The sequence below is a fragment of the Triplophysa rosa genome, linkage group LG1, assembly GCF_024868665.1.
Source record: "Triplophysa rosa linkage group LG1, Trosa_1v2, whole genome shotgun sequence".
NCBI classification, from domain to species: domain Eukaryota; kingdom Metazoa; phylum Chordata; class Actinopteri; order Cypriniformes; family Nemacheilidae; genus Triplophysa; species Triplophysa rosa.
Window position 1 is genome coordinate 36496109 of NC_079890.1, and position 24352 is coordinate 36520460.

The window sequence follows — 24352 nt, forward strand, 5'->3', positions numbered from 1 at the left end:
TGTGGATAATTTTGTTCATGAAGTGAGAAATGGCCCTTGTCGCTCATGTTCTCACCTGTGTTGTTTTGTCACCTGTGTTGTTTGTATATAACAAAAAATCTGTCAGCCGTAACCTCGTATCTCCATATTTCATCATTTTTTTAATTTTCATTAATTATGGATATTGGTCACCCTTCATGTTTGATTGTGGGTTTTGCAAATATTTAACGACTGAAAAGTATCGAAAAGAGCTTGTCGACTGACATGTCAGTGTTAAATGATTTTAAAAATACAATGTTTTTTTCAGTTTCCTGAAAAGTTGCTGTTTTGGAGATACCAGGATGTGTTGCTTGTATTTTAAGCGTACCCAATTTTTGACTTTTTAAAATCTGTGTTAAACATTTGGGGGCTTTTAACTTCACATTAATATACTATGATCTCCTTTCATTTCTTTTTGTGATTTAGGGTCCTCCGGGACCTCCCGGGCCGTTTGGACCAAAGGGTGTAAAGGTAAGCACATTCATGCATTGCTTGATTATCCATTAACATTCAGGGCTTTTTGGGTAACTGAGGGTGAGAGTCAGATATTTGATGTGCTTGGAACAATGTAAAGATGATATAAGCAACCTGAAGTCTTTCAGATCGCAAAGTTTTTTATTTGAGTATTTGAGAGAATTATTGTTGCTTTTCACAGGGTGATCAGGGTGGTCCTGGCCTTCCGGGCCTGGATGGAGAACGGGTAAGGGGACTGGAATATTCTTATTGTCTAGCTACTATTGTGTGTCTCAAATATCTCACCCTATCACTTATTACATAATGATACGTCAGAATTAATATCATCCACACATGTCCACAGGGTCACAAAGGCTCAAAAGGTGACATGGGAATTCCTGGAATATCAGGAGAAAAGGGAGCAATGGGACTTCCGGGCTTACAGGTAAAATGTTTTGTGTGTCATTTGTTGATATTAATAGTGTTGCGCTTTTTTTTTCTTTTTCTTTCTGGAGATGTACATTGTATTCCATAAGGTACCTTAAAGCTCCACGTAAATACCATGGTACAAAAATGTAAAGTAGTATAATATGGTATTAGCATCAATAATAATAAGGGTAATTATAAATAAAGTCTCATTCTGTGGCATTGTTCGGTCAAGTTAGATGATTTTTTTGGTAATGTGCCTGCAGGGTGTGAGTGGTCTGAAAGGAGACAAAGGAGATGCCGGGCTCTCTGGTCCTCAGGGACCTTCAGTAAGTACAGCCAACAACCATGTACAAACAAAACGTGATCTAAGAATACATGCATAACAATGACAACATCAGTAAATGTTTTGATGGGTTTCATAGTTTTGAATATTTAATGCCAAATTAATTTGACATTGAGTTATATTTGACAGATTGCGCGATGATTCAGGGCCATTTAAATTGCATTCTTATATCAAGAGTTATTGTTACCTGCTGTATTTCTTGTGCGCTGTATATAAACAGCCGTTGAACAAATTCTCAAAAAAGTCTCAAAAAAGAGACCATTTCAACTAAATCCAACCTCAGGAGTGACATACAGTAGTCATCCAACAGCAATGTGAAAGACTGACCGCATGACAAGACACATGAAAACTGTGATTAATATCAAGTTTATCACATAAAACAATTATTTTTTTACTTTTCCTAAATGTAGAAATATGGCTGTCGTGTTGCTTAAAAGTGAATATTAACTAGTTTTCTTTGCAATATTTAAGGTCTGAAAAAATACAGAGCGTCTTTTCTGTTATTTTCACCTGTTTCTCCGGTTTACATTTTCTGCAAATAAATGCAAATAGAAATATTATTTTTATTTTAAATTTGGGAGAAATATTGTTAGTAATTCACAGAATGAAACAAAATGATCATTTAACCTAAACACATCCATATAAATAGTAAATTCAGAAAAACTGAAAGTAATTTTGAAATGGTCTCTTTTCCACGGCTGTATATTTCGGTCATACATATTTTAAAAAATTTGTCTCACATAAACAGATCATTGGGCCCCCCGGTGCACTGGGGCCTCATGGACCACCTGGACCCATGGTGAGTTAAAACACTCAGAGTACATGCTTACACAAAACATCTGTGTACATGTATATAGTAGCCTATAAACGGTTTCATTGGATGCACATGCCTGGCCCGAAGTAAACTTCCGGTCTGTGTTTTGTTATAATATCACAATATATTTTATATTTAATTTATATGAATATTAATTTATATTCATATTTTATTGTATGTTAATTAAATTAAAACTACTCAACAGTTGATTGATTCAATTGATTCGTGGTGGAGGTCTACCGGAAGTTAAGTCTGGTCACATAACGTTTGTTTACCTCTGAAACTGTCTACGCACATATACACCTGTTCTTTGTACATTGATAGTTATGCAAGCTTGTGGTTTATTGCTTTTACTTCATGTCTGTATAAACTTATATAGATATCAAATCATATCCAAGGAGACTACGTGATGGACATGTACTTTAGATTGCAAAACATGAGACATTCTGTAAATGTCTGCAGCTCAGAGTTTGCCTACTGAAATCCACATTTGACTGTCTTAGGCCATGTTCACACTTGACTTCTTTTTTGAAGCTGCTAGCGTCTGTTATACATGATTAATCCTATGGAGTAAACCGTGTTTTCAAATAAAGTCTTGAGCGCTTTTTTAAACGCCAGCGCCAACGTCTTTTTCTGCAGCTCAGAGCGTCTTTTGAGGTTGAAAAAAGTTCAACTACGTCAAGCACCTTTTTCACAGCTGACCAATGACAGAGAACTGTCGTTTCCAATAAAATGGCTGCGAAAACGCCCGTTGGAGCATAGTTTTGTATAAATGTAAGTTTAATTTTCACTTTCAATAACTTTTGATTGCATTTCTAGTGAGAAATTACTATTGTAGTTTTTAAATATGTGCAAAGACGCTCTGTGTTTATAATTCAAATTGACTTGCGTTACGCTGCCTATGAAACCTGTCCTGGTAAGCTGCCTTCACGCACAAATGCTATCTTTGAACATTGCCGGCTGCTATTTTGTAACCACAACGCTGCAAGCGTTTTTGTTTTTACTAAAAAAGTACCATTGTCAACTTTTTCTTGTCAAAAAAGAAGTCAAGTGTGAACACGGCCTTATGTTGTTGTTGTTTTTTGTCAATGTCTTTCAAACGATTGTGCAGTATTGTGCAGTCTGTCTCTTTTAGGAAAAATGACCAAAAATGATTGACGACTCATCTTGTACTACACAGATTTTGGGCCAATCAGATGGACTCATTTCTTTCACTGTTAAATAGCAAATCAGAGTTCTTGACTATGACCTAACTAAACCCCATTGGCTATTTTAGAAAGACATGCATGATGCTTTGATATTTTTCTCTCTCACTTTTAACAATAAACATTTTGATGCATAACAGAACATTTTCATATGGTCTTAACATGTCGGAAAGCTTTCAAAAGCACTATATATTACAAAAAGTGATGTTTTGTTTGTTATGCATGTGTTGCAGGGTCCTCATGGATTCCCTGGGCCAAAGGTAAGTCATTACGGGATGGAGAATGTCTGTGATATAGTTGAAATCAATGCACGTCATATTAGTTACTTAACTTCAATGTAATCCTTTCCTGAATTACACAAATGAATCCCACCCGTCATGATAAAATAAAATACTGATATTTGGTGTTTAAGGCATGCTGCAAATTTAGCATCAATCTTTCAGAAAGCAAACTTCTGCTGAATATGAAAGCAATTGGTTGAATTGTTTATGATTTCATTGTCCTTGTTTCTAAATTATTATTATGTCTCCTATCTCCACTGTTCATTCCACAATTTGTTATCTGTAGCTGCTTCGCAACAATCCCAAATTGAATCCTGCAGCAGGCCTTATTCAACACTTGGACTCTTTTCCAAAATAAACGTTTCTAGTCATCCCAGTCATTATAGAACATCACGTTAAATTCACTCGGGAGGATCTTAAATTATTTGGTTCATCCAGCCAATGGAAAACACGGCCTCCTGAGTGAATTTTACCCAGCGTTCCCTAACCCAGCCTCCTCTCTATTTAGGGGGAACCAGGGTTGCATGGTCTCAAAGGATTGCGTGGGGAGCCCGGGCATAAGGGCGACAGAGGACCCCTGGGTCTCCCCGTAAGTACTGTACACGACAGCCGTGCATCCTGGGATCTCAGTGCTTCTTTGACTCAGCATCCTCTAACCTTTCCCATCATTCCCCCGGCTGTTCATTTGCTGTTGAGAATGTTTCACGTTTCTTAAAGGGACAGTTCACCCAAAAATGTTGTTCCCCCTGCAGAGGAAAAGTGTATTGCACAGGGGTTACTCTTTTTATAGATCAGGAGATTTGATGGAGTTCTCAGGAATGCTTGGAGAGAAATGAAACCAGAAACATGAGACGGAGCATGGAGGTGCAAAATGAAGGTCGTAATTTGAGTAAATTTGATGAGAAATGTTTTGGTTCATATTGAGATCTTCTATAATATTGACTTGACAAATCTGAGCTCAGTTGATATCTCCTCTGAAACTCTAATGGAGACGTTTCTTCGTATTTTTCTCAAGAGAGACAGATGAGACTTGAGCTCAAGTTTCCATTTGCTCTCCGTTTAAACTCCTTGATGTCTAAAGGAAATATGAAAGAGATCGATGATTTCTCTTACAAGCGTTATTTTCCTCTTCGTTTTTTGGGTGAACTGACCTTTTAATTGAGTTAATTTCACCTGCTGTCACCCCTTAAACCTTACGTGTTGGTTAAACGTCCATTTGTTGTTCTGTTGGTTAACAGCTGAGTTGACAAGGTTTTTTTTGTCTGGTTCATCATGTACTAATCCCACTTTTCATACCTCCACTCATACCTCCATAAATGCACAGGGAGCGTCTGGCTCAGACGGCAAGCCGGGACCCAGGGTGAGTCTCAAGCAACCACCATTCATCCCCCCACAACCATCGTAGATCTTAAAAAAACAAATACCACAATGAGTCACGAGACACATTTATGGTGGATGGGGGAGAGTGGTTAGACTCGGTATTGTTCATGTTTTATCAATGTTCAACTTTTACACCTGCTGGTTAAATCTCAAGTCAGCCGAGACTACTCTAGGTCTGTTTAGTATAAAAAGCATAAGATGTCAATACGCTCTTGCTTTTTTAGTCTTTTTTGCATCTGTCTTTAATGGCTTTTGATCGGATCACATAAAGCGGTTGATGTTACATCCGAAAAAATAGATATTAAACAACAAAACATACTCTGTCTCTCTACTGATGAGTGTGACATTAACCCAAATTTAACGCTCACTCATCCATTAACACACCAGTGGTTGTCCTTCATGCTCCTCAGTGTGTTTATATGATGTTTGTGTGCATGCCAATATGATAAGAGGAATATGTGTTTAGTGAAATGATGGTGTTGCTCATTGTAAAGATTGAGTAGTTTATGGCAACTGTGTTTACATGAGTCTTTATAAAAGCGAATGTCTTAAACCCTCCCTTATTTATAGGGTGTGGATGGACCAGTCGGTGCATCTGGTCCAGCGGGTCCAAAGGGAGATAGAGTAAGTTTTTATTATGGGTTTCATGACTTTTCTTGTTGTTTTTTGTAATCTTACGTGGGTCAGATGAGGGTAAAAACGGATGTAGTAAATTATTCAAATGAAACTGGAAAACAGCTGATTTGTGTTTTTTGTGTCTGGGAAATCCGTGCGAATTCTCACATAAAGGTTTACTATCTCAAAGTGATAGTTCAGCCCAAAATGAAAATTCTGTAATGATTTACTCACCGTTTTTCTGGATAACAAAAAAGAAAATATCTTAAAGAACATTGGTAACCAAACAGCACTGGCCCCCATTGATTTCCATTGTATGAGCACAAAACCACCAAGACATTTCTTAAAATATCTTTGCTGTTTTACCAAAAAAAAGAGTTTTGAATGACATGCGGGTGAAATAATGATGACAAAATGTTGATTTTTGATTGAAGTGTCAAGTTCAGAAATGACCTTCCCAGGGTGATTTCGACATGGTTCTCTATAGGAATTTTAAGTCGATACTATACATTTAATGTGTTTACATGAAAGATGCTGTTCAATGTATCTGTCACAGGGTGAAAAGGGGGATGTTGGCGATCCTGGACCCAGAGGGCCGTATGGGTTACCTGTGAGTACTCCTAAACAATTATTTTACCCCTGCTGAAAAAATCAATAGAAACCATTAAAGAAGTTGTAATGGTTTTAATGGTTTTAAAAGGATTTGTATTGGTTTTAATGGAAACTATAATGCTTCTACTGGTATGTGACGGAATCTATTGGTGGGATGTTTAATTCTACTGAAATAATGCCCAAAACACACTAGAAAAATGAGTTTGTTATGGTTTTAATGGACAAAGCTAATGGTTCATAATGGTATTTTAATGGAAACCAAAAGAATTTCTGTAATGGTTTCTATTGGGTTTCTATCAGCACCCTGCTGAAAAAAAACAATAGAACCCCAACAGAAACCATCACAGAAATTCTAATGGTTTACAATAAAATACCATTATGAACCATTAGATTTTTCCATTAAAGCCATTACAAAATTCCTTTTTGTAGTGTGTTTTGGGCATTATTCCAGTAGGATTTAACATCCCACCAATAGAATTCATCACATACCAGTAGAACCATTACAGTTTCCATTTAAACCAATACAAATCCCTTTAAACCCATTAAAACCATTATAATTTCTTTAATGGTTTCTATTGTTTTTTTCAGCAGGGAGGTAACCCCTGCTGAAAAAAACCATAGAAACCACTAAAGAAGTTGTAATGGTTTAAATGGTGTCTATTGGTGTGTGATGGATTCTATTGGTGGGATGTGAAATCATATTGGAATAATGCCCAAAACACACTACAAAAAGGAATTTTGTAATGGTTTTAATGGAAAACGTTATTGGGTTGTATTCTAATGCAAACCATTATAATTGCTGTGATGGTTTCTATTAGGTTTCTATGGTTTTTTTCAGCAGGGACATTAAAAAAGTTGTAATGGTTTTAAAAGGATTTGTATTGGTTTTAATGGAAACTATAATGCTTCTACTGGTATGTGATGGAATCTATTGGTGGGATGTTTAATTCTACTGGAATAATGCCCAAAACACACTAGAAAAATGAGTTTTGTAATGGTTTTAATGGAAAAGGCTAATGGTTTGTAGTGGTATTTTAATGGAAACCAATAGAATTCCTGTAATGGTTTCTATTGGGTTTCTATAGTTTTTTTGAGCAGGGAACACTCCACCAATAGAATCCATCACATACTGTACCAGTAGACACCATTATAGTTTCCATTAAAACCAATACAACTCCCATTATAATCATTAAATTCATTTTCTACTGTGTTTTGGGCAGGGTTGTATTGTTTTTTTGCAATAAGGTTTCATAACATGAACAGTTAGACAAAGTCCTAAATAATCATTTGTGACCCTGGCGACAAAACCAGTCACAAGGGTCAATTTTTTTAAATTGAGATTTATATATCATCTAAATAAATCAGCTGAAACGATAAGCTTTCCATTGATATATGGTTTGTTAGGAAAGGACAATATTTGGCCGAGATACAACTATTTGAGATCTTTACTTTATTCTCTAATGATTTTTGGCAAAAAGAAAAAACGATCATTTTGACCCATGCAATGTTTTTTCATGACTGGTTTTGGGGTCCAGGTTCACATCTGCCCATTTCCGATCACAATTTCTCAAATGCTCTCTCTCTCTCTGTCTTTTTTCTTCAAGGGAGCTGCTGGAACACCAGGAATGGATGTGAGTTGTCGGTCCAAATGTTTGCTTGTGTTGGCGTGTCTTGTATTGTTTGCGGGTCACTTTATGCTGCTGTTCTGCCAGCTGTAGCTTCCCACAACCCCAGTGAAGTTCTTTAGCCCTGGACCGATCTGACTCCAGGCTTGTGTAATTACCTGTAGTTGTATTTTTACAGGGGTTGCCAGGCTTAAAGGGAGACAAGGGCGACGAGGGGGAAAGAGGAGAAAAGGTGATTGTAACAGAGATGTTGTGAAATAGGGAATGATTAGATCTGATGTCAATGGACATTTACAGAGTAGATCAGGAAACAGAGACCGGATTGGGAGATCGGTGTGAAGATCTTTTCATACATTTTACAAACCTATTTTATATTGCTGAATCGTTTAAGAATTGGGTATTTGTATTTCATCGTTCAGTTTTATTTTCAAACAACCTTTTTGACCATCCCATAATCATAAATGTCCGTTGCAAATCATTCATAGTTTATTGTCGAATGAAAATATTTGTTTTTACTCCGATGAGAAATACAGTCCATTGACAACAGGCAGTTGGTTTTCTAATGGCTCTGTATTGACCTCTTTCTTCTCTTGCATGTTTTCTTTCATTAACATACGATGAATTCATTTAAAGAACGTTTTGTTTACATCGTAGAATTACATTTAGTTTTATACTTATACACTCTTAAAAATAAAGTTGCTTCACGGTGCCAATGGAGAACCTTTTTATGTCTAAATGGTTCCGTAAAGAACCTTTAACATCCGAATCACCTTTCTGTCTCTTCGCAGGGAAAACAGTTCTTGAGATTATAAACCGGTAAGAAAGAGATGGTTCTTTGACTGAATGGTTCTTTGTGGAACCAAAAATGGTTCTTCTGTGGCATCGCTGTAAATAACCTTTTAAGCACCTTTATTTTTAAGAGTGCAGAAGAACCATTTGTGGTTCCACAGAGAACCATTCTGTCAAAGAACCATCTCTTTCTTACCTTTTTATAATCTGAAGAACCTTTTTTTCGCCACAAAGAATCTTTTGAGGATGTTAAAGGATCTTCATGAAACCGTTTAGACCAAAAATGGCACCTTTGTTTTCAAGAGTGTGTTACTATTATGCATTTTTCTATGCGATGTTGTGAAATGAACGCAAAGTCTCGAAAGCTAAATGCTACATTTATATATGGTTTTGTAGATTATGATATGGTAGATTATGTCATGACTTCTAATGTATATCAAGCTTTGCTCATGGTTCTTCTGAAAACTGTATCCCTTCCTTTTTTTGTGTGTGCATCGCATGGGCTACAAACACTCATATACGTCATGCGTTTATTCTGTACATTCCGTTTTTTCACCAACATGTGTTATTTCAAACTTTGTTTATAATGTATAAGTGTAATTCAGCTTGATCGAGCAGATGATGTTGAGAGAACGGTTTATTCTCTGTTGCTGTGAAATGATGGAGGGGATACGGTTTTGTTTCTGTTTGTGTGGTTTGCAGGCGGGTGGGTCGGGTGGGCTTTTTGGGTTGGGCTGCTGTGGGGATTTTTCCTGCTTTTCTTTCCCTTCCCTTGTGCCCTTGTAAGACTGCTGTTGATCCTGTCCCCTTTATGGACCTGCTCACATCTCACGTATCTGCCATTCCCACCTAACTCTTCCCGTCCTTTCCTGTCTCCGGCGTTTCCCTAGTAACACTTTTCAGTGACCTTTGACTTTTTTGACAATGCAAAAAAACCTTTCCCTATATGCCAACGTTTACCAAGTGCAATACATTTGTTTGCCTGTCAGATTTAGGACTTTTGTTTAATATTCTGCACTTGTAAGTTCATGGTGAAGTATGTTGCACTTAAGCCTAAAATGCTTTTCTGAAGAAACTCTGTAGAACTTTTCTCATTAGACTTCGGCTGATCAAACTGTTGTGTCCACAGGGGGAGAAGGGAAAGAAAGGCAAAAAAGGGCCTAAGGGGGAAAAAGGAGAACAGGGTGCCCCAGGATTAGATGCACCTTGCCCATTGGTATGTCCCAGCCGAGAGCTGGAAAACCGCTCCTGACGGCGGACCCTCAAGGGAAGAGCGGTCCCGTGGTCAGAATGGCGACCCACCTCATCCTTGACCTAGTTAATGTGTTAATTAAAGCAAGATGCATTATGGGATGCCAGAACAAGTTGGTCCCGTAAATTTAAACATCAAGGATTGATGGTTCAACGTGGTTGCTAGGAAACCACTGGGCCGCTCCTCTCTGCCCTGTGCCGTGTCCTCTAAGCGAGAGGCCGGAAGGGCGCCTGCAGCCTCTATCCCAATAACACTCCCAGTTCCCTTTCTATGATGCAGGGTTTCCGGGGCTTAAAGGGTGAAAAGGGAGACCCAGGTCAACCTGGTTTGGATGGGCTGGATGCCCCGTGCCAATTGGTACAGTATCTTCTTTTCCTACCTCTCCCGTGCATGTCACCTCCTGCGTCCTGAGCTGCTGTCATAAATGTTCATGAGTGCTTGTATCTCCATGCATGGCTTATGAACGGCGGAACTGAGCTTATTTCATTGTCCTTTCACATTTAACACATACAGAAATAGAATAGAATATAGAATATATATACATAGATGCCTCATTGTAGATATCTCATGTATGCAAGTTGAGTGATGTCGGCAACTGACATGTTGACTGTTCCAAGATGGCAGACATGCCAACATGTCTGGACAAGGTCGTATGTGGCATCTAGGTATACATACGTTTGGTTATCCCTACTAACACAAGTATTCACTCATCTATCTCTTATTAACTAGATTCTCTTAAATATTTAAAAATACTTGTCATATCATGTGGCCTGGGGCTCGGAATGATTTGTTAGCTCACAGTATCTCCTATAGCATCACAAGTGCTTTTCTCCCCTGTTAGAATAACCTTAAATATTCTTGTTTTCAGTCAGAAGTAACATTCGATTTGACTTTCTAACTATGAAATTCAACTTGTTTTTCTCAAATGAAATAACTAGTACTAACATCCCTTGATCCCCATAATACTCTATGTTGTGTTGTACCGGTTTAGTGGTACAGTGATCAAGTACAGTAGATACAGCTGAAGCATGGGTCTCTCTCCTCCAGTCTTTAACCCTTTCCTGTAACTTCTCATACTATATATCTGTTCCAATTGGGCACTTGATCCAACTGAAGGATGAGGAAAATCACCCCGTCATATCCTGAGTCTCCAAGTGAAAGAACTAGATTCATAGATTTGATAACATATGATTCAAAATACGATACATTATTAAAAGTAGAGCATTGGGGCATGTGTGAATTATTTATATGTCGTGGAGTCCACATTGAATAACTGAAACTCATAATGTTATTTAAGCAGAGATATAAACAAAATGATCAAATGTAAACAATTTATTACAGTATTTTAATGTATTATGTAATTATTAATATTGTACTTTGTATATTATGGATTACTAAATATTACTGTTATATATAATTTTTGCTGTGGTCTCAGATTTAATTTGATGTGGACTTCACGCTATAAGAGACCTATTTAATGCACATCATTTTAATAATAGTAATAATTTGCATGTCTGGTTCTGGTTCAGTCTGAATTTCATTGTTTTTTATGAGTTGGCCAATGGTGTTTAAAGACTGGAAACCAGTTTGTCATTATGGCAAACCATGTTTTTTTTATTATGAATTAGTGAGCATCATCCTCATTACAATGCCTGGTTTGCTTTGCCATAAATCAATCAATGAAAGTGTGGATTGCTTTTAATTATTTTATTTATTGGATAATATTGTCTTTGCATGCACCATTGACTATCACATTATCACAATAAATCATCATTTCAATTTAAAAGTACTTTATTGACATAATTGTGTGTGCCACATACAGCCGCGGGAAAAAATAAGAGATCATTTCAATATTCCAAAACAGTTTTTATAAATGTACTATATATAGGTTTGTGTTTAGATAAAATTATCATTTTTGTTTCAGTCCGTGAACTAATAACAATATTTCTCCCAAATTTCAAATAAAAATGTTGTTTCTATTTGCATTTATTTGCATAAAAAGGAAAACTTGAGAAACAGGTCAAAATAACAGAAAAAAATGCAGACCTCAAATACTGCAAAGAAAACAAGTTCATGTTCACTTTTACACAGTAATATTTCTACATGTATTTAGGAAAATTTCAAAATTATGTTTTATGTGATAACCTGGATTTTAATCACAGTTTTCATGTGTCATGTCATGCTGTCAGTCTTTCACGTTGCTGTTGTATGAATTTACGTCACTCCTGAGGTTTGATTTTGTTGAAATTCAACAGACACTGGACGCGAATGACCACAGAACATCCATGCTGGTTAAATGAAAATCTGAAATGTTTTTTTATATTTTCCCACAGCTGTATATACATAAAACACTAAGGGCCCTAATCGTACACCCGGCACAATGCGGCGCAACGCGTTGTTTAAATAGCAAATGCATTTGCGTCCTGGGCGTGCTGGTCTAAAAAAGAGGTGTGTTCAGGCACATTGTTGGCGCGTTGCTATTTTGAGGAACTGAAAATAGTCTAAAGTCATTGGTGCAATATTTTGTTGTTGTTATTTAAAGATCGCGTTAGGAATATGCGCCTATAGGTGCCCTGCGCTCGTTTATTCTGCTTATTACACACAGAGGGACGCGCAGCAGCACACAATAATGCCAAATATTACAAATAAATGGATTACAATGTTAAATATTATTATTGTGGACATAACGATAAAAATCCTGCTTGTCCTAGATGATCGTTTCCATTCTGGAGAAGTGTCTGCTCATCCGAATTCCGCCGTGTAAATAGCGAATCCACCATGGCGCGAGCGCAACTGGCTCTTAAAGTGAATGGGAGATGGGACTCTGATTGGTTTACTGCATGTTTGGCCCAAAAAACACTCATTAAGAGAATCGGGACAACCCGTTTAGACCATATGCCCGGGCGCGCGCCGACTGTTTTCCCGTCGTTAAACTAGCTCAAGTGGATTCGGACCATGCGCTCCGATGGTTAAAATAGGGCCCAATAGTTGAGGGGGTTTTCCATATTCCTGCTAATTCATTCAGTGTGGGTATAATATTTCCATATTCTTGTTGAACGTTATTATATTGATTTATTGAGAAAATGATTCAGAGGTCAAGACACTTCAAAGCAGCCATGTAAGAAAGTTACTGATTTTGCCAACTTTTCATTTTACCCCCACAACAGGGTCCAGATGGACTTCCAATGCCAGGCTGTTGGCAGAAGGTAAGTTTAAACACAGTGCCTTTGAAATATCCCCAAAGTTGTCTACGAGAGGCACATTTAATAAGTAAGGAAATGAACAGCATGAGGTTCATGTGAAGCACATCTGTTGTCTGTACCTTCACTCTGTATCACCCAACATATTCGTCTTTGTGTTTCCTTTGCAGTGATAACTCTAACTCAAACCGCATGGAGTTTGTAAATAAGGCTTCAGTTTTTCGTATCTACGTATAATGTTTTTTGAATTCAGAAAAGTATCGAGGCTATATATGAAAGTGGATGTAGATGTAGGCTATGTTAAAAAACACACTCATGGCGCTCACACGTAGCTGCTGCTTCTTATCCCGTGTGGTCATGGCAACGTGCGTTACATTCACATCAGCACTGTGGATTATTTTAAACACTTGACCAGCAAGAGACTCGGCTTTGCATGGCCCTTGGAATGAGAGCGGATACCAAAGCAGACTAACAGGGTAAAACGGAGGAGTTTTCAGACTCGGGCGGATGAGGAGGAGAAGGAAGGCGTCTGAAGCATCGGCTTTGGTGTGCTTGATGTACTGTATTCATCTATAAACCCATCACCGCACCATACTACCAGCTCAAAAGACTAAAGACTCCATCCGCACCCCCCGAAACAAGCATGATGCCCACCTGAAGTCCCGTGTACACATATCACTTGTGCTCAAAGTGTGTGGCGTCTGTCGATCACTAACTGCCTGTGAAATCTGTCCGATTTCAATCAAAAGGTTTTGATTTTTCTTTCACGAAGGGTGTCACACCTTGGCTGGTGGCTTGAGAAAGTGATGGAAAAGTGTGGTTCGCTTTATTTGTACGGAGGTCGGTGTGGGATCTGGCCACTTGCGTAGCCTTTTAGTGAAGAGATGGAGAGAGGAGGCACCCGCTGGACTTTCCGCGGCCACTCATGGACGTTTTTGCTTGAAACTGAAGTTGGACGGTACGGGACGACGCCATCTCGGTTAACTCTTCACTCGGGTTTCTGCTCAGCTTGATCTACTGAGAACGGCAGGATGGATTTCTGACTTGTCGGTCAAATTTGCGTTTGCGTGTATTATAGCCTTCGGTGCCTGAACTCGTTTGGTATTCATTCCTTTATTGGGAACGGCTATACTGTATCTATGCTTTGTGCTGTAGACATGACACTGACAGAGAGTGAAGTTCAAGTACAGAGTTAAATGTGTTACATTCTTCACGGCCTCTGAAGGACTTTCATGTCAGAGGGAGTGTTTTGTGTCTCAGTAAGTACATACTGTGGTTGTTTAACCTTGAACACGTGTAAAGGTGAACCATGACAGGTATGTGATGGTGTCTGTTCAGCTGAGCTTAAAAAAAATCACAAGCCATATTCACAAAACATACAGCATGGTAACATTTAGCATATTTCATCCCGCTCTACTACATTCCGGTGTCTATTTAAAAAAAGCAACCTGTCATTTTGTTCATTTTTCTAGGACAGCTTCAAAACCATTTGACCGTTACTTTGAAACTTTGAAACACAAGCTACAGTATATGAAACAAACATGCATGACCACAGATGTTTAAATGTGTTTATCTGTATGGAGATTATGATATTTTGAGGTGTTTATGTTTATGACAATGAAGAAAAGGTTGGTCACTTTGTTTTGTTTGTACTGAGTTTTAGGCTTATTGCTAAAGAAGGTTGTTTTCTTTCGTCACATTTTATTTTTATTATAATCTGCTGTTTTACATACTGCAGTATTTGGGGTTATTCTTAAAATGGCAGATTGGTTTATAAACAGTCATTCCTTAAGTTGAAAGACCTTTTTCATACAGTGTTATGTGATGCAATTTCATGTGAGATCAACACAAATTCATTATTGTACGTACTTTTTTTTTTTTTTTTGCTTATTCATTTGCTTATGATATCAGTAAACATTAGTGAGATTTGGTGAAGTAATTTTTTGGATTGAGTTGAAGGAACCAGTCACAAGTCTCATTGACATGTAGCAGTGTTCTGTATAACAAATGTAAGATACGTTTCACATTTCTTTCTTTCTTTCTTTCTTTCTTTCTTTCTTTCTTCATTGAATGTAAATTAATATATGTATAGTGGACTATGAGTGTGCATTTAAATATTTGTTCGTTCGATTTGAAAAGTGCAATTTCTCATATGTAATGATGTATTGTGCACCATACAAAAACTCGATGTCAGTTACTCGGTTACTCAGCAGTATTGTGATATATGAGAAAATATTTTAATCACTTTCATTGGCACTGTTGATCATTTAGTTATATAGTTAAACATATGCGGTTACAAATGCAACTGAAAACAGTAATGACAGGGCTGGGTTTTCGCAAATGTTTGTTTGCAAACTGATAAATGTTAAACTGCATGCGTACCAGACACATCATTATTTTTACAAGCCATTTGTAGGCCTTTTCACAAATATTTCATTAACGTTTGTGTCCATTTATTGTTGGTGTTCTTGTAATGTCTTGAGTTCTTTAAGAGAGTTGTCTTATGTTTTGTATATAAAAGGCATGGGAGCCAAATGTGTCTTTCAAACTCATTTAGTCTTTTGAAGGTTTGCTATATAAAAGAGTGTTGGTGCTGAATGAAACATTTCCTTGTTTTCCTGGGGTTTTTTGCCAAAAGTTTATTACAGAAAATTCCATTGATTTGTTTTCCTAAGCGTTGTAAGTTATGACAATCTATGATTTTCTAATGTGTATGTTTGTACAATGTATTACCTATTATTTTGTTTTAGCGTGTAAAATTATTTTCAACCACTTTTTGGAAGAGTAATTAAAAAAATTAAATGACAAAATGTACAGAATAACTCTTCCCCGTGTCTGAACAAACACGTACAAAAGAACAATAAGATCACTAATGTGTCTTATCTGATTTATTCGTTATAGACAAAGATTTTTAGAATTTTAACATCCATTGTAATTTAAAGGTACTTCACCCAAAAATGAGAATTCTGTCGTCATTTACTCACCTTCGAGCTGATCCAAATCTCTATAAATTTCTTTGTTCTGATGAACACAGAGAAAGATATTTGGAAGAATGCTTATAACCAGACAGATTTTGCCCCCCATTGACTCCCATAGAAGGAAAAAATACAAGTGAAAAGTGCCCCAGAACTGTCCTACATTCTTCAAAATGTCTTCTTTTGTGTTCAATAGAACAAAAAAATCAAGTAATTTTTCCTACTATGGGAGTCAATGGGAGGCAAAATCTGTCTGGTTATAAGCATTCTTCCAAATATCTTTCTCTGTGTTCATCAGAAGAAATAAATGTATACAGATTAGGAACAACTCGAATGTGAGTAAATGATGACAGAATTTTAATTTATGGGTGAAGGATCCCTTTAATCAGACGGTGTGTTGAACATTAATCACGCAGTGATCAAATCATCAAAAATGTACTTTTCATCAATCTGTTTTCTTCAGTTGCTCTCAATTCAAGTACGTTTTAAAATGTATTTGTTGTAATTGGTTTGCCTTTTTGTTAAGTATTGTTGGGGATTTGCAACAAGATTGTTCATTGTTGTGTGTTTATAAATGGCTCTAGATATTTCACATTAAATACATGTTACATGACAGTACTGGAGCCAAATAAATGCTGTTTTCTCCAGTTTTTTTGCATTACTGGTGTCTTTCATTTTATCTGATTGATTGATCGAGTCAGTGTTAGTGAAGTGTCACATCATTGAAAAAGTGATTGAAACAATACTGACGTGATCTTCTCTGGGCCTGTCCCATTCTCCGCAGTCTGTCACTCACTCACCTAGTTTTTACTTTAAGGGCATGCTTACAGTATTGCCAGTAATGCCAGAGCATTTTACATAGAACAATGACTAGAAATATACAATGTCACAGTAAGAACAAACAATAAAGTGGTATAACAATTAAGTGCTAGTAACTCAGATACTGTAGTTTTATAAATGATTCAGAATCTTTGCATTGCCGAAGCATAAACAAATACACTTGAATACAGAATCCTATCATTTTGTGCAATGTTATGCAATGTTTTCGGTTTCATTTTCCTGTTTTCCCTTTGTCATGGCAGGACGTGATATACTTCACAGCCAGGTTTGAGCTTTTTTAACGTATCTACCTACCTATTTATGTAGACATGTACGTTGATCAAACCGTCCAAAATCGAGAAGATCGTTTGTTTAATTTCATCATATGACTTTATAGAGTATGGTTGTTTGTCGTTTTGTTGAATCTGGTAAAAGCCTTTATGGTGGTTTGTTTTCCTATTTTCCATAATTGGGCCATTTTTGTGATGATTTGTGGGGGAAGAACCCAAGCACAGGCAGCAGCGGTGAAGGGGTTAACAAAGATTTATTAAAACAAAAACAAAACACCCACGATGGGGTAACGAGGACAGGACTAATTATAAAAACAAACCAAAATACTTCCCACGTGGGGGCAAAAACAGCAGGACAAAAATAACTAACAAACTAAACAATGACACACGCAGGGCAAAGGGCACAAGGCAGGGCAAGGCAGGGCAGGATGAGACAAGGCAAGGTAATCCAAGGTAATACTCACAAAGTCATAGACATCAGACAAGCACAACGAACGAGCACAGGACAATAGACACGAGGGCAATATATAGCGAGACTAACAGAGGATAATTAACAAGGGACAGGTGTTATGAAACACTGAAGGAGAGCTGAACGAGGAACGAGAGGGCGGGAACAGAGACGCGACCGGAGAGAGCATGTGGCAAGCCAAGTGGGCCAAAATGCTTCGCTCCACATTAAACAGGGGATCCTGCCGTGATTCTGCCACAAGATCAAGAAAGACACGATAAGATGAGGCAGAGTCATGACAATTTTGTACAAAAGTGCAGTTTTGTGTGCAGTGTGGACACGCTTCACGGACTCTCTCTCTTTCAATTTCAAGGTTAATTGGCATGATTGCATGTACTTACACTGTCAACTCAACTCACTTTTATTGTCAGTCTTGGGTGCTTACTCCATACAAAGTAGAATGCAGTTGGACAGACAACTGTATGACAAACAACTGTATGACTTTACAGACTTAAGTGACAGTATGTAGTGCAGACGAGCAGTGCTTCATGAGTTCGCCTTGCAGCTAATGAACTGGGACGGATAGTATGCGTGTTTGGCGTGCTGTCCCGGGGCAAGTGCTCCGAGCTCGGTAATCCTCCTCGAACTCTTGAGCACCTGCCCCTTGACCGGGGAGAGGGCCCCGGGCTTGGTGTGTGCCCGGACCCGGATCATACCCCCAAAAATGCAATAGATGCAGGACAGCAGCTGGAGCAACGTATCCCCCAAAGAGGCTGGCTTGAGTTGGCGAGATGCTGGCCCTTCTTGGAGTGCGGCCTTCGTTGCGGGTTCTTACGGGAGCGAGCGTGTCTGTTGCGCTGAGGAAAGAAGATAAGGCTCTGGTGGAGCGGGCACTACTGCGGTAGTGTGGAGTATAGATAGGGCTCCTGGGGAGCAGCACTACAGGGGCAGTGCGGTGTGAATGTTAGGGCTCCTGGAGGCGAAGGAAGTAGAAGCTGCAGCGGCCTCAGGGAAGAGGACTGGGCCCCTGCGCTGCGGTGATACTGGCTTCTGTAGAATTGGTGTCTGCTGCGGCGGAGCACGAGTTGGAAGCACGGGCCCCTGCAGGGGTGGTCGCTGCGGCGATACTGGCTTCTGTAGAAGTGGAATTTATTTCAGCAGAGTACGGGTTGGAAGCACGGGCCCCTGCGGAGGCGGTCGCTGCGCCGATACTTGCTTCTGTAGAATTGGTGTCTGCTGCGGCAGAGCATAGGTTGGAAGCACGGGCCTCTGTGGGGCAGTCACTGCGGCAATACTGGCTTCTGGAGGAGTGGAGTCCGCTGCAGTGGAGAGACGAAGGGTGGGAGCCTGCTCCTGTGGGGGCAGTTGTGGAATATGGGTGAAGACTGGCACTAGATAATTCGGGCGATGAGGGTCTGATGGGCTTCTTTGATGCTGGAGCGTTGAACTTGTGGGCGTCGGAGATGCAGGTAGGCTGAGAGGGTTGGGTATGGTTGAATGAGAAACTGTAGATATAGTGTCTTCTTTTCGTTTGATCGGTTTTGCTGTGCTTGATGAAATAGGAGATCGATTCGGTGTCTGCGATTGAAAGGTCTATTTGGGTTGAAACTGGAAGTGGTGGAGAGTTCCTAGCATCTTCACCTGTAGGCGTCGGAGATGCGGGTAGGCTGAGAAGGTTGGCTATGTTTGGATGGGATACTGTAGATCAGGGGTCTTCAACTACTTTTCTTTGAGGGCCAGACTCCAAAAGTATAAATAGGATGCGGGCCAGTTTTTTTACCATATCCTCATTACTTCTGTTATTTTGTATTTCTGTTATTTATTTCGTTTTGTTCCTTTTATACTGTTTTTGTTGCTGTTACTTACAGTATAGGCCATATATTAAAACATGCACACAAATATTGCATCCAGTATTTGTGCCTTTTCATGATATTAAATTAAAAGGGATATTGTCTTTTTAATTGTATTTTATATTCCTTAATGCCTTACTTTACCCAAAAATTGCTACTAATTTACGCACCCACAGTTCTCCAGTACATCCAAGATGTGGGTGGCATTGTTTTTTCAAGAAGATATTTCTGAAGATATTTGGTTGAATTAATTAAAGTTAAATCAATAAAAGTAAAAAACGCAAATACATTCAACACAAAAGTAATCCCTGCCCCTTGTGACGTTAAATAAGCGTCTTATAAAGCGAGTCCATTGATCTGTGCAAGAAACTGAACGCTATTATCACATCTTCGGGTGAATTCCGATCGCATTCATGTGCCCCACGCACTTATAGGGCGGAGCCTTTGTATAGTGCGAGTTCTGGGGGAGATGAACAGCTGTTTTTCGTAAATATAGCCGGTATTCATAATGAATGCAGTAATAAAAACAACACTGTTTTCCCCTTATCTGAGACAACCGTTCACGTGGTGTACCCTTCCTACAGTTAGCCTACTTTCAAGGGCACAAAACGCGTTTTAGAACACGACCTATTGCCTGTGGCGGTGCAATGCATTGCTGATTATAACGTTGTAAATAACATTACGTTTCTTGGACTGACCGATCAAATCACTTTATAAGACGTAAATCATTATGAGCCGCGGGAATTACTTTCGTATTGAATGTAGCAGCGTTTTGGGCTTTTAAAGATGTGGCGTCTCAGGAGGACGTGCATTTAAAGCACACCGTTCTTAAAGTCTCTCCACTTATTTGAAATGTTAAGGCGGGCCAGGTAAAGATGATTGACGGGCCGCCAGTTGACTAGCCCTGCTGTAGATTGAAGATGTAGCTGTAGTGTCCTCCTTGCGTTTGATCGGTCATGCTGTGCTTGATGGAATAGGAGATTGTTTGGTGTCTAAATTGGAAAGTCTGAGATGATAGTGTGGAGTTTTGGGTTGAAGCTGGAAGTGGTGAAGAGTTCCGAGCATCTTAACCTGTAGGCGTCTGAAACGACTTTTCTTTGACTGGTCTTGCTGTGCTAGTTTGAACATGGTGTCGAGCATGGGTGCAGTGCGGATTGGAGGGTAGCCTTGCGGTGTGAATGCATTTAGTAAGTGACTCCAGGGTGATTGGTTTTCTGAGGTCTGGGCTGGGCTCTTCAATGCCTTTGATGAGTATCAATGTCGGAGAGCTGGCTATTGCTGGGGAGGGTGAGCCATAGATGAGTTTGTGAAATTTTGTATTTCCACTTAGGTACCCTTTAATGGAGCTGCCTGGAGGTTTTAAGTGGTGCTGAGGCCCAGAGTCGGGGCGTTTGGTGGGATGTCATCGGAGCGGCAGATGCCAGCGTGAAGGGAGGGCGGGCCTGAGGAAGAGAGAGGAGGAAGGGAGGTGGTAGTGTTGCTTTCGTCAACGAAAATTATGACGAAATATGGTCGTCAACGAACCTTTATCACGTGACGAAAACGAGACGAGACGCAACGTAAATGCTGGTCATGTGACGATGACTATAATTAAATGTACAATGCAATATTGTTGACGAATAAAAACGAGACTAAATGTGGTTTACAAAATAAAAACTATGCTAAAATGTCTCTTCATTGTCGTTGACCAAAACGAGACGAGACGAAATGTTATAACGTTATTTCGTCTGATGCGGAATCCTGTTAGTTAAATGTCGTCTGGCTGTTCTGCGTGTCTGAATGAATTATGTGCACAGTTTAACATACAACACGAGTGATGGTCGAGGATTTATCTGCGTCTGCACTGTATGAGGATATGAACACAAGAACTTCATCTCCAGAGTTGCTCTGAGTTTATTTTACGAGCGTTTACTGTTTGAGTGAAGCTATCGGCAAACACAAAAACTCAAGCGTCTAACCAAAGACCCGTCAAAATAAAAGTCCTGTTAAATTGAACACTCCGACAAAAAATACTTTAGTGAACTATAATAACTTTAAACCTCTCTAGCTCCAGTGCTATGTGCAAAAAAAAGTCTGCATTAATTTACTGCATTCTGTATGCTATTACAGGGCACTGAGGGCACTTACTCTTCTCCTGTTGGTTCTTTGCAATTCTGGCAAATGTAACCTTCCAGTTGACTTGCCAAATCACTTCCATTTGTTTTATTAATAAAGGATATTGGAAGTAAAATCGGTCTGGGTTATGACAAATGCTACACACAGCGAGAAAAAGAAAATTTGTATAGGAAAAAGATGCATCGAGAATTGTTTTATCATCACATTCGCCGTCTGAATCGTAATCGAATCGCATCGTGATGTGCCTAGAGATTCCCACCCCTACCGATGGCCGTAAATTCAAATCAGACGTCTTCCATGACTGGAATAAGATAACCTTGTTTGAAATGGGTTTGGCTAAAATAAAATTTTGGTTTCGTCTATACTACTAGGTACTTATACTGACTGGGTTACATAGAATTGCATTACTAAAAAGAGACTAAAATACAATTTTCATTGACTAAAACTAGACTAAAATGTCATCAGTTTTCGTCGACTAAAACTAGACGAAAATAGTCATGGATAATTCTGACTAAAATAAGACTAAAATGCTCAGACTTTTAGTCAACTGAAACTTGACTAGACTAAAAAGTGTATGAACGTGACTAAAACTAATAAAAACTAAAATGACAGCTTGACACAAAGACTAGACTAAAACTAAAATTAAAACAGGCCGCCAAAAACAACACTAGGAGGTGGCTGCCGGAGCTGAGAACGGAGGCAGCTTCACACTTAGGTCGGCTCCTTGGGCAAGGGCAAATGGAAGGTCTGGAGGGGAGGCAGCCTCACGCTAGAGTTCGACGGAGGGGCAGCAGGCCATGGGCAGGGCAGGGGATTAAAGGAGGAGGAAGGGAAGGGCTAAAGATAGGTCTGTGCCGCTGGTGGAGGCATGCTCGGGCTGCTGAGGTGGCTTGTGCTGGGAAGGTTGCGGTGATGGGCTCGGCTGGGTGGAGAAGCGGTCGGGGGCCGGAGTCTGGGGCGCTGCCCGGACTTGCCGATGGCCCGCTACTGCAGCCTGATGACCGTAGGCCCGCTACTGCAGCCTGACGACCGTAGGCCCTTTCTCGTGAGGGCAGGGCTTTGATCAGGACGTGGTTGTGATCAAATGTAGTCTCGTGTAGCCGGAACCTGATACTGAAAATCTGGGGACTTGTTCACTTTCTGGCCGGGGACCGCCCAAGAGCCCATATGACTGGCAGGTATGCGATGATGTTTAGTTTCGCATGACAAAGTTTGTGAGCATAGAAATGTCACTGCAAAACAGACCTTGTGCGTTCACTGAAGTTTCAAAGATTCAAAAATGACCATTACGAGTTTACATGGATCGCGATGAAGTCTTGTGATACCTGTCCTTGCAGATGGAGTATAGCCAGCGTGTGCATTATGCCTAGCTGTATGAACAGGAACGGCACGCTATGTAGAAAACGTATGCTGCTGGATGATACAGACAGATTTTAGTAAACCAGCAGTTATATTTACTAATCTCCAGAAGCTTGCGTTCGGAAGTGCCCCCGTGCTGGCCACCGATATCTCACGCTTGAGTGCAGCAACGCGGGGTGACAGAGGATAAAGCTGTTGCATGACTAATAATCCGATGTTTGAGTAAAGTTATTTGGTTGTTATGTCATAAAGAGAATGAACATCGGTCACTTTAAGAGTTATGTTAAATAGGAAGTGACGTTGACGCTGTAATGTAAGGAACACAGTTGAGGAAATAAAAAAAGTTGTTGTTGCAGTTGTTGAATAAAGAAGAAAGGAAAGTTCGTCTTTTCAGACAGAACAATTGGCGACGAGGATGGCTGATGATGTCCCCATGCTGTCGTTATCTCCCCCGAACCCTTTTTTGCCCCATCCTGGCGAGCCTACGATCCCATGGGAACAATGGAAAACGTCCTTTGAAACATACCTGTTGGCAATGGGCCTCGACGCTGTCCTGACAAAGCGGAAAATGGCCATACTTCTTCACTGTCTTGGCGCCGAAGGACAGCATGTCTTTCGCACGCTCTGAGACGCGGATAATGACGCTGCTGCGATGACATTGTTGGATCGCCACTTTGAGAAAAAGCAGAGTCTTCTGCTGAAACGGCTGCAGTTCCGACTGCGCAGACAGCGCGCTGGTGAGTCGATTGCTCAATATGTTGAACCAAATGAAACAATAATATAGTATATTGCAGCATTTACTGTAGTAAACTGAAGCATACTGTATATTACAGTAATATATACTGTAGTGTATTTACTATAGTAGGATTTAAAAGCACTTAAGGAAATCAACCATGATTTTATCATAGTGTAAGTGTAGAAACCATGTTTTTTTGGCAGATTTGTTTGACCACAGTTCCACTACAAAAACCATGGTTAACTCTGGTTGTACTGAAGCAACACCATGGTTAAATTGTAGGGGTGTGACGAGATCCGATAAGTCTCAAGGATACAATTTCCTTACGCAATTGGCATGATGGAGTGATGGGCTCGAAATTGCGACCATTTTAGTCGCATATGCTCCCTAAATTTAACCTGTGCGACCTCAAAATATATTTGGGAGCATTTGTGTGAGTGCACATTTTGTTGTGGTGTGACCTGTTTTCATTACTGTACAGAACACGCTAATAACTGCACAAAGTATGTGCGTGCCGTGCTGTGAGCTACAGTAACCGCCCGGCCATTCATAGACAATGTGATTTTCCATCCCGCGGTGCTACTTTCCCACCGTTTTTCTGTGTAAACGCGCTAGATGGACGGGTTTCAACCGGGTTTCAAAATTATTATTATTATTTTTTTTTTTTTTAGATTATTTTATTTATCATTTCCTTTTATTTTACATTTATTTATTTATGCGTTTATTTATTTTTATATTTATTTA

General features: G+C 39.4%; 1 protein-coding gene across 1 annotated transcript in view; it reads left to right on the top strand.

Moving 5' to 3' along the window:
- The window catches only part of LOC130558123 (collagen alpha-1(XXV) chain), a 164029-nt gene extending 147396 nt beyond the window's left edge, over nucleotides 1-16633 (top strand). The window contains exons 24-37 of the mRNA XM_057340375.1: nucleotides 445-489; nucleotides 674-718; nucleotides 836-916; nucleotides 1164-1226; nucleotides 1992-2042; nucleotides 3496-3522; nucleotides 4052-4132; nucleotides 5494-5547; nucleotides 6095-6148; nucleotides 7755-7781; nucleotides 7954-8007; nucleotides 10096-10173; nucleotides 12984-13022; nucleotides 13789-16633. Coding sequence (XP_057196358.1) covers nucleotides 445-489; nucleotides 674-718; nucleotides 836-916; nucleotides 1164-1226; nucleotides 1992-2042; nucleotides 3496-3522; nucleotides 4052-4132; nucleotides 5494-5547; nucleotides 6095-6148; nucleotides 7755-7781; nucleotides 7954-8007; nucleotides 10096-10173; nucleotides 12984-13022; nucleotides 13789-13815 — 726 coding nt within the window. The 3' untranslated portion in view covers nucleotides 13816-16633. The remainder of the gene's footprint in view (nucleotides 1-444; nucleotides 490-673; nucleotides 719-835; nucleotides 917-1163; nucleotides 1227-1991; nucleotides 2043-3495; nucleotides 3523-4051; nucleotides 4133-5493; nucleotides 5548-6094; nucleotides 6149-7754; nucleotides 7782-7953; nucleotides 8008-10095; nucleotides 10174-12983; nucleotides 13023-13788) is intronic.
- The last annotated feature ends 7719 nt before the right edge of the window (nucleotides 16634-24352 follow it).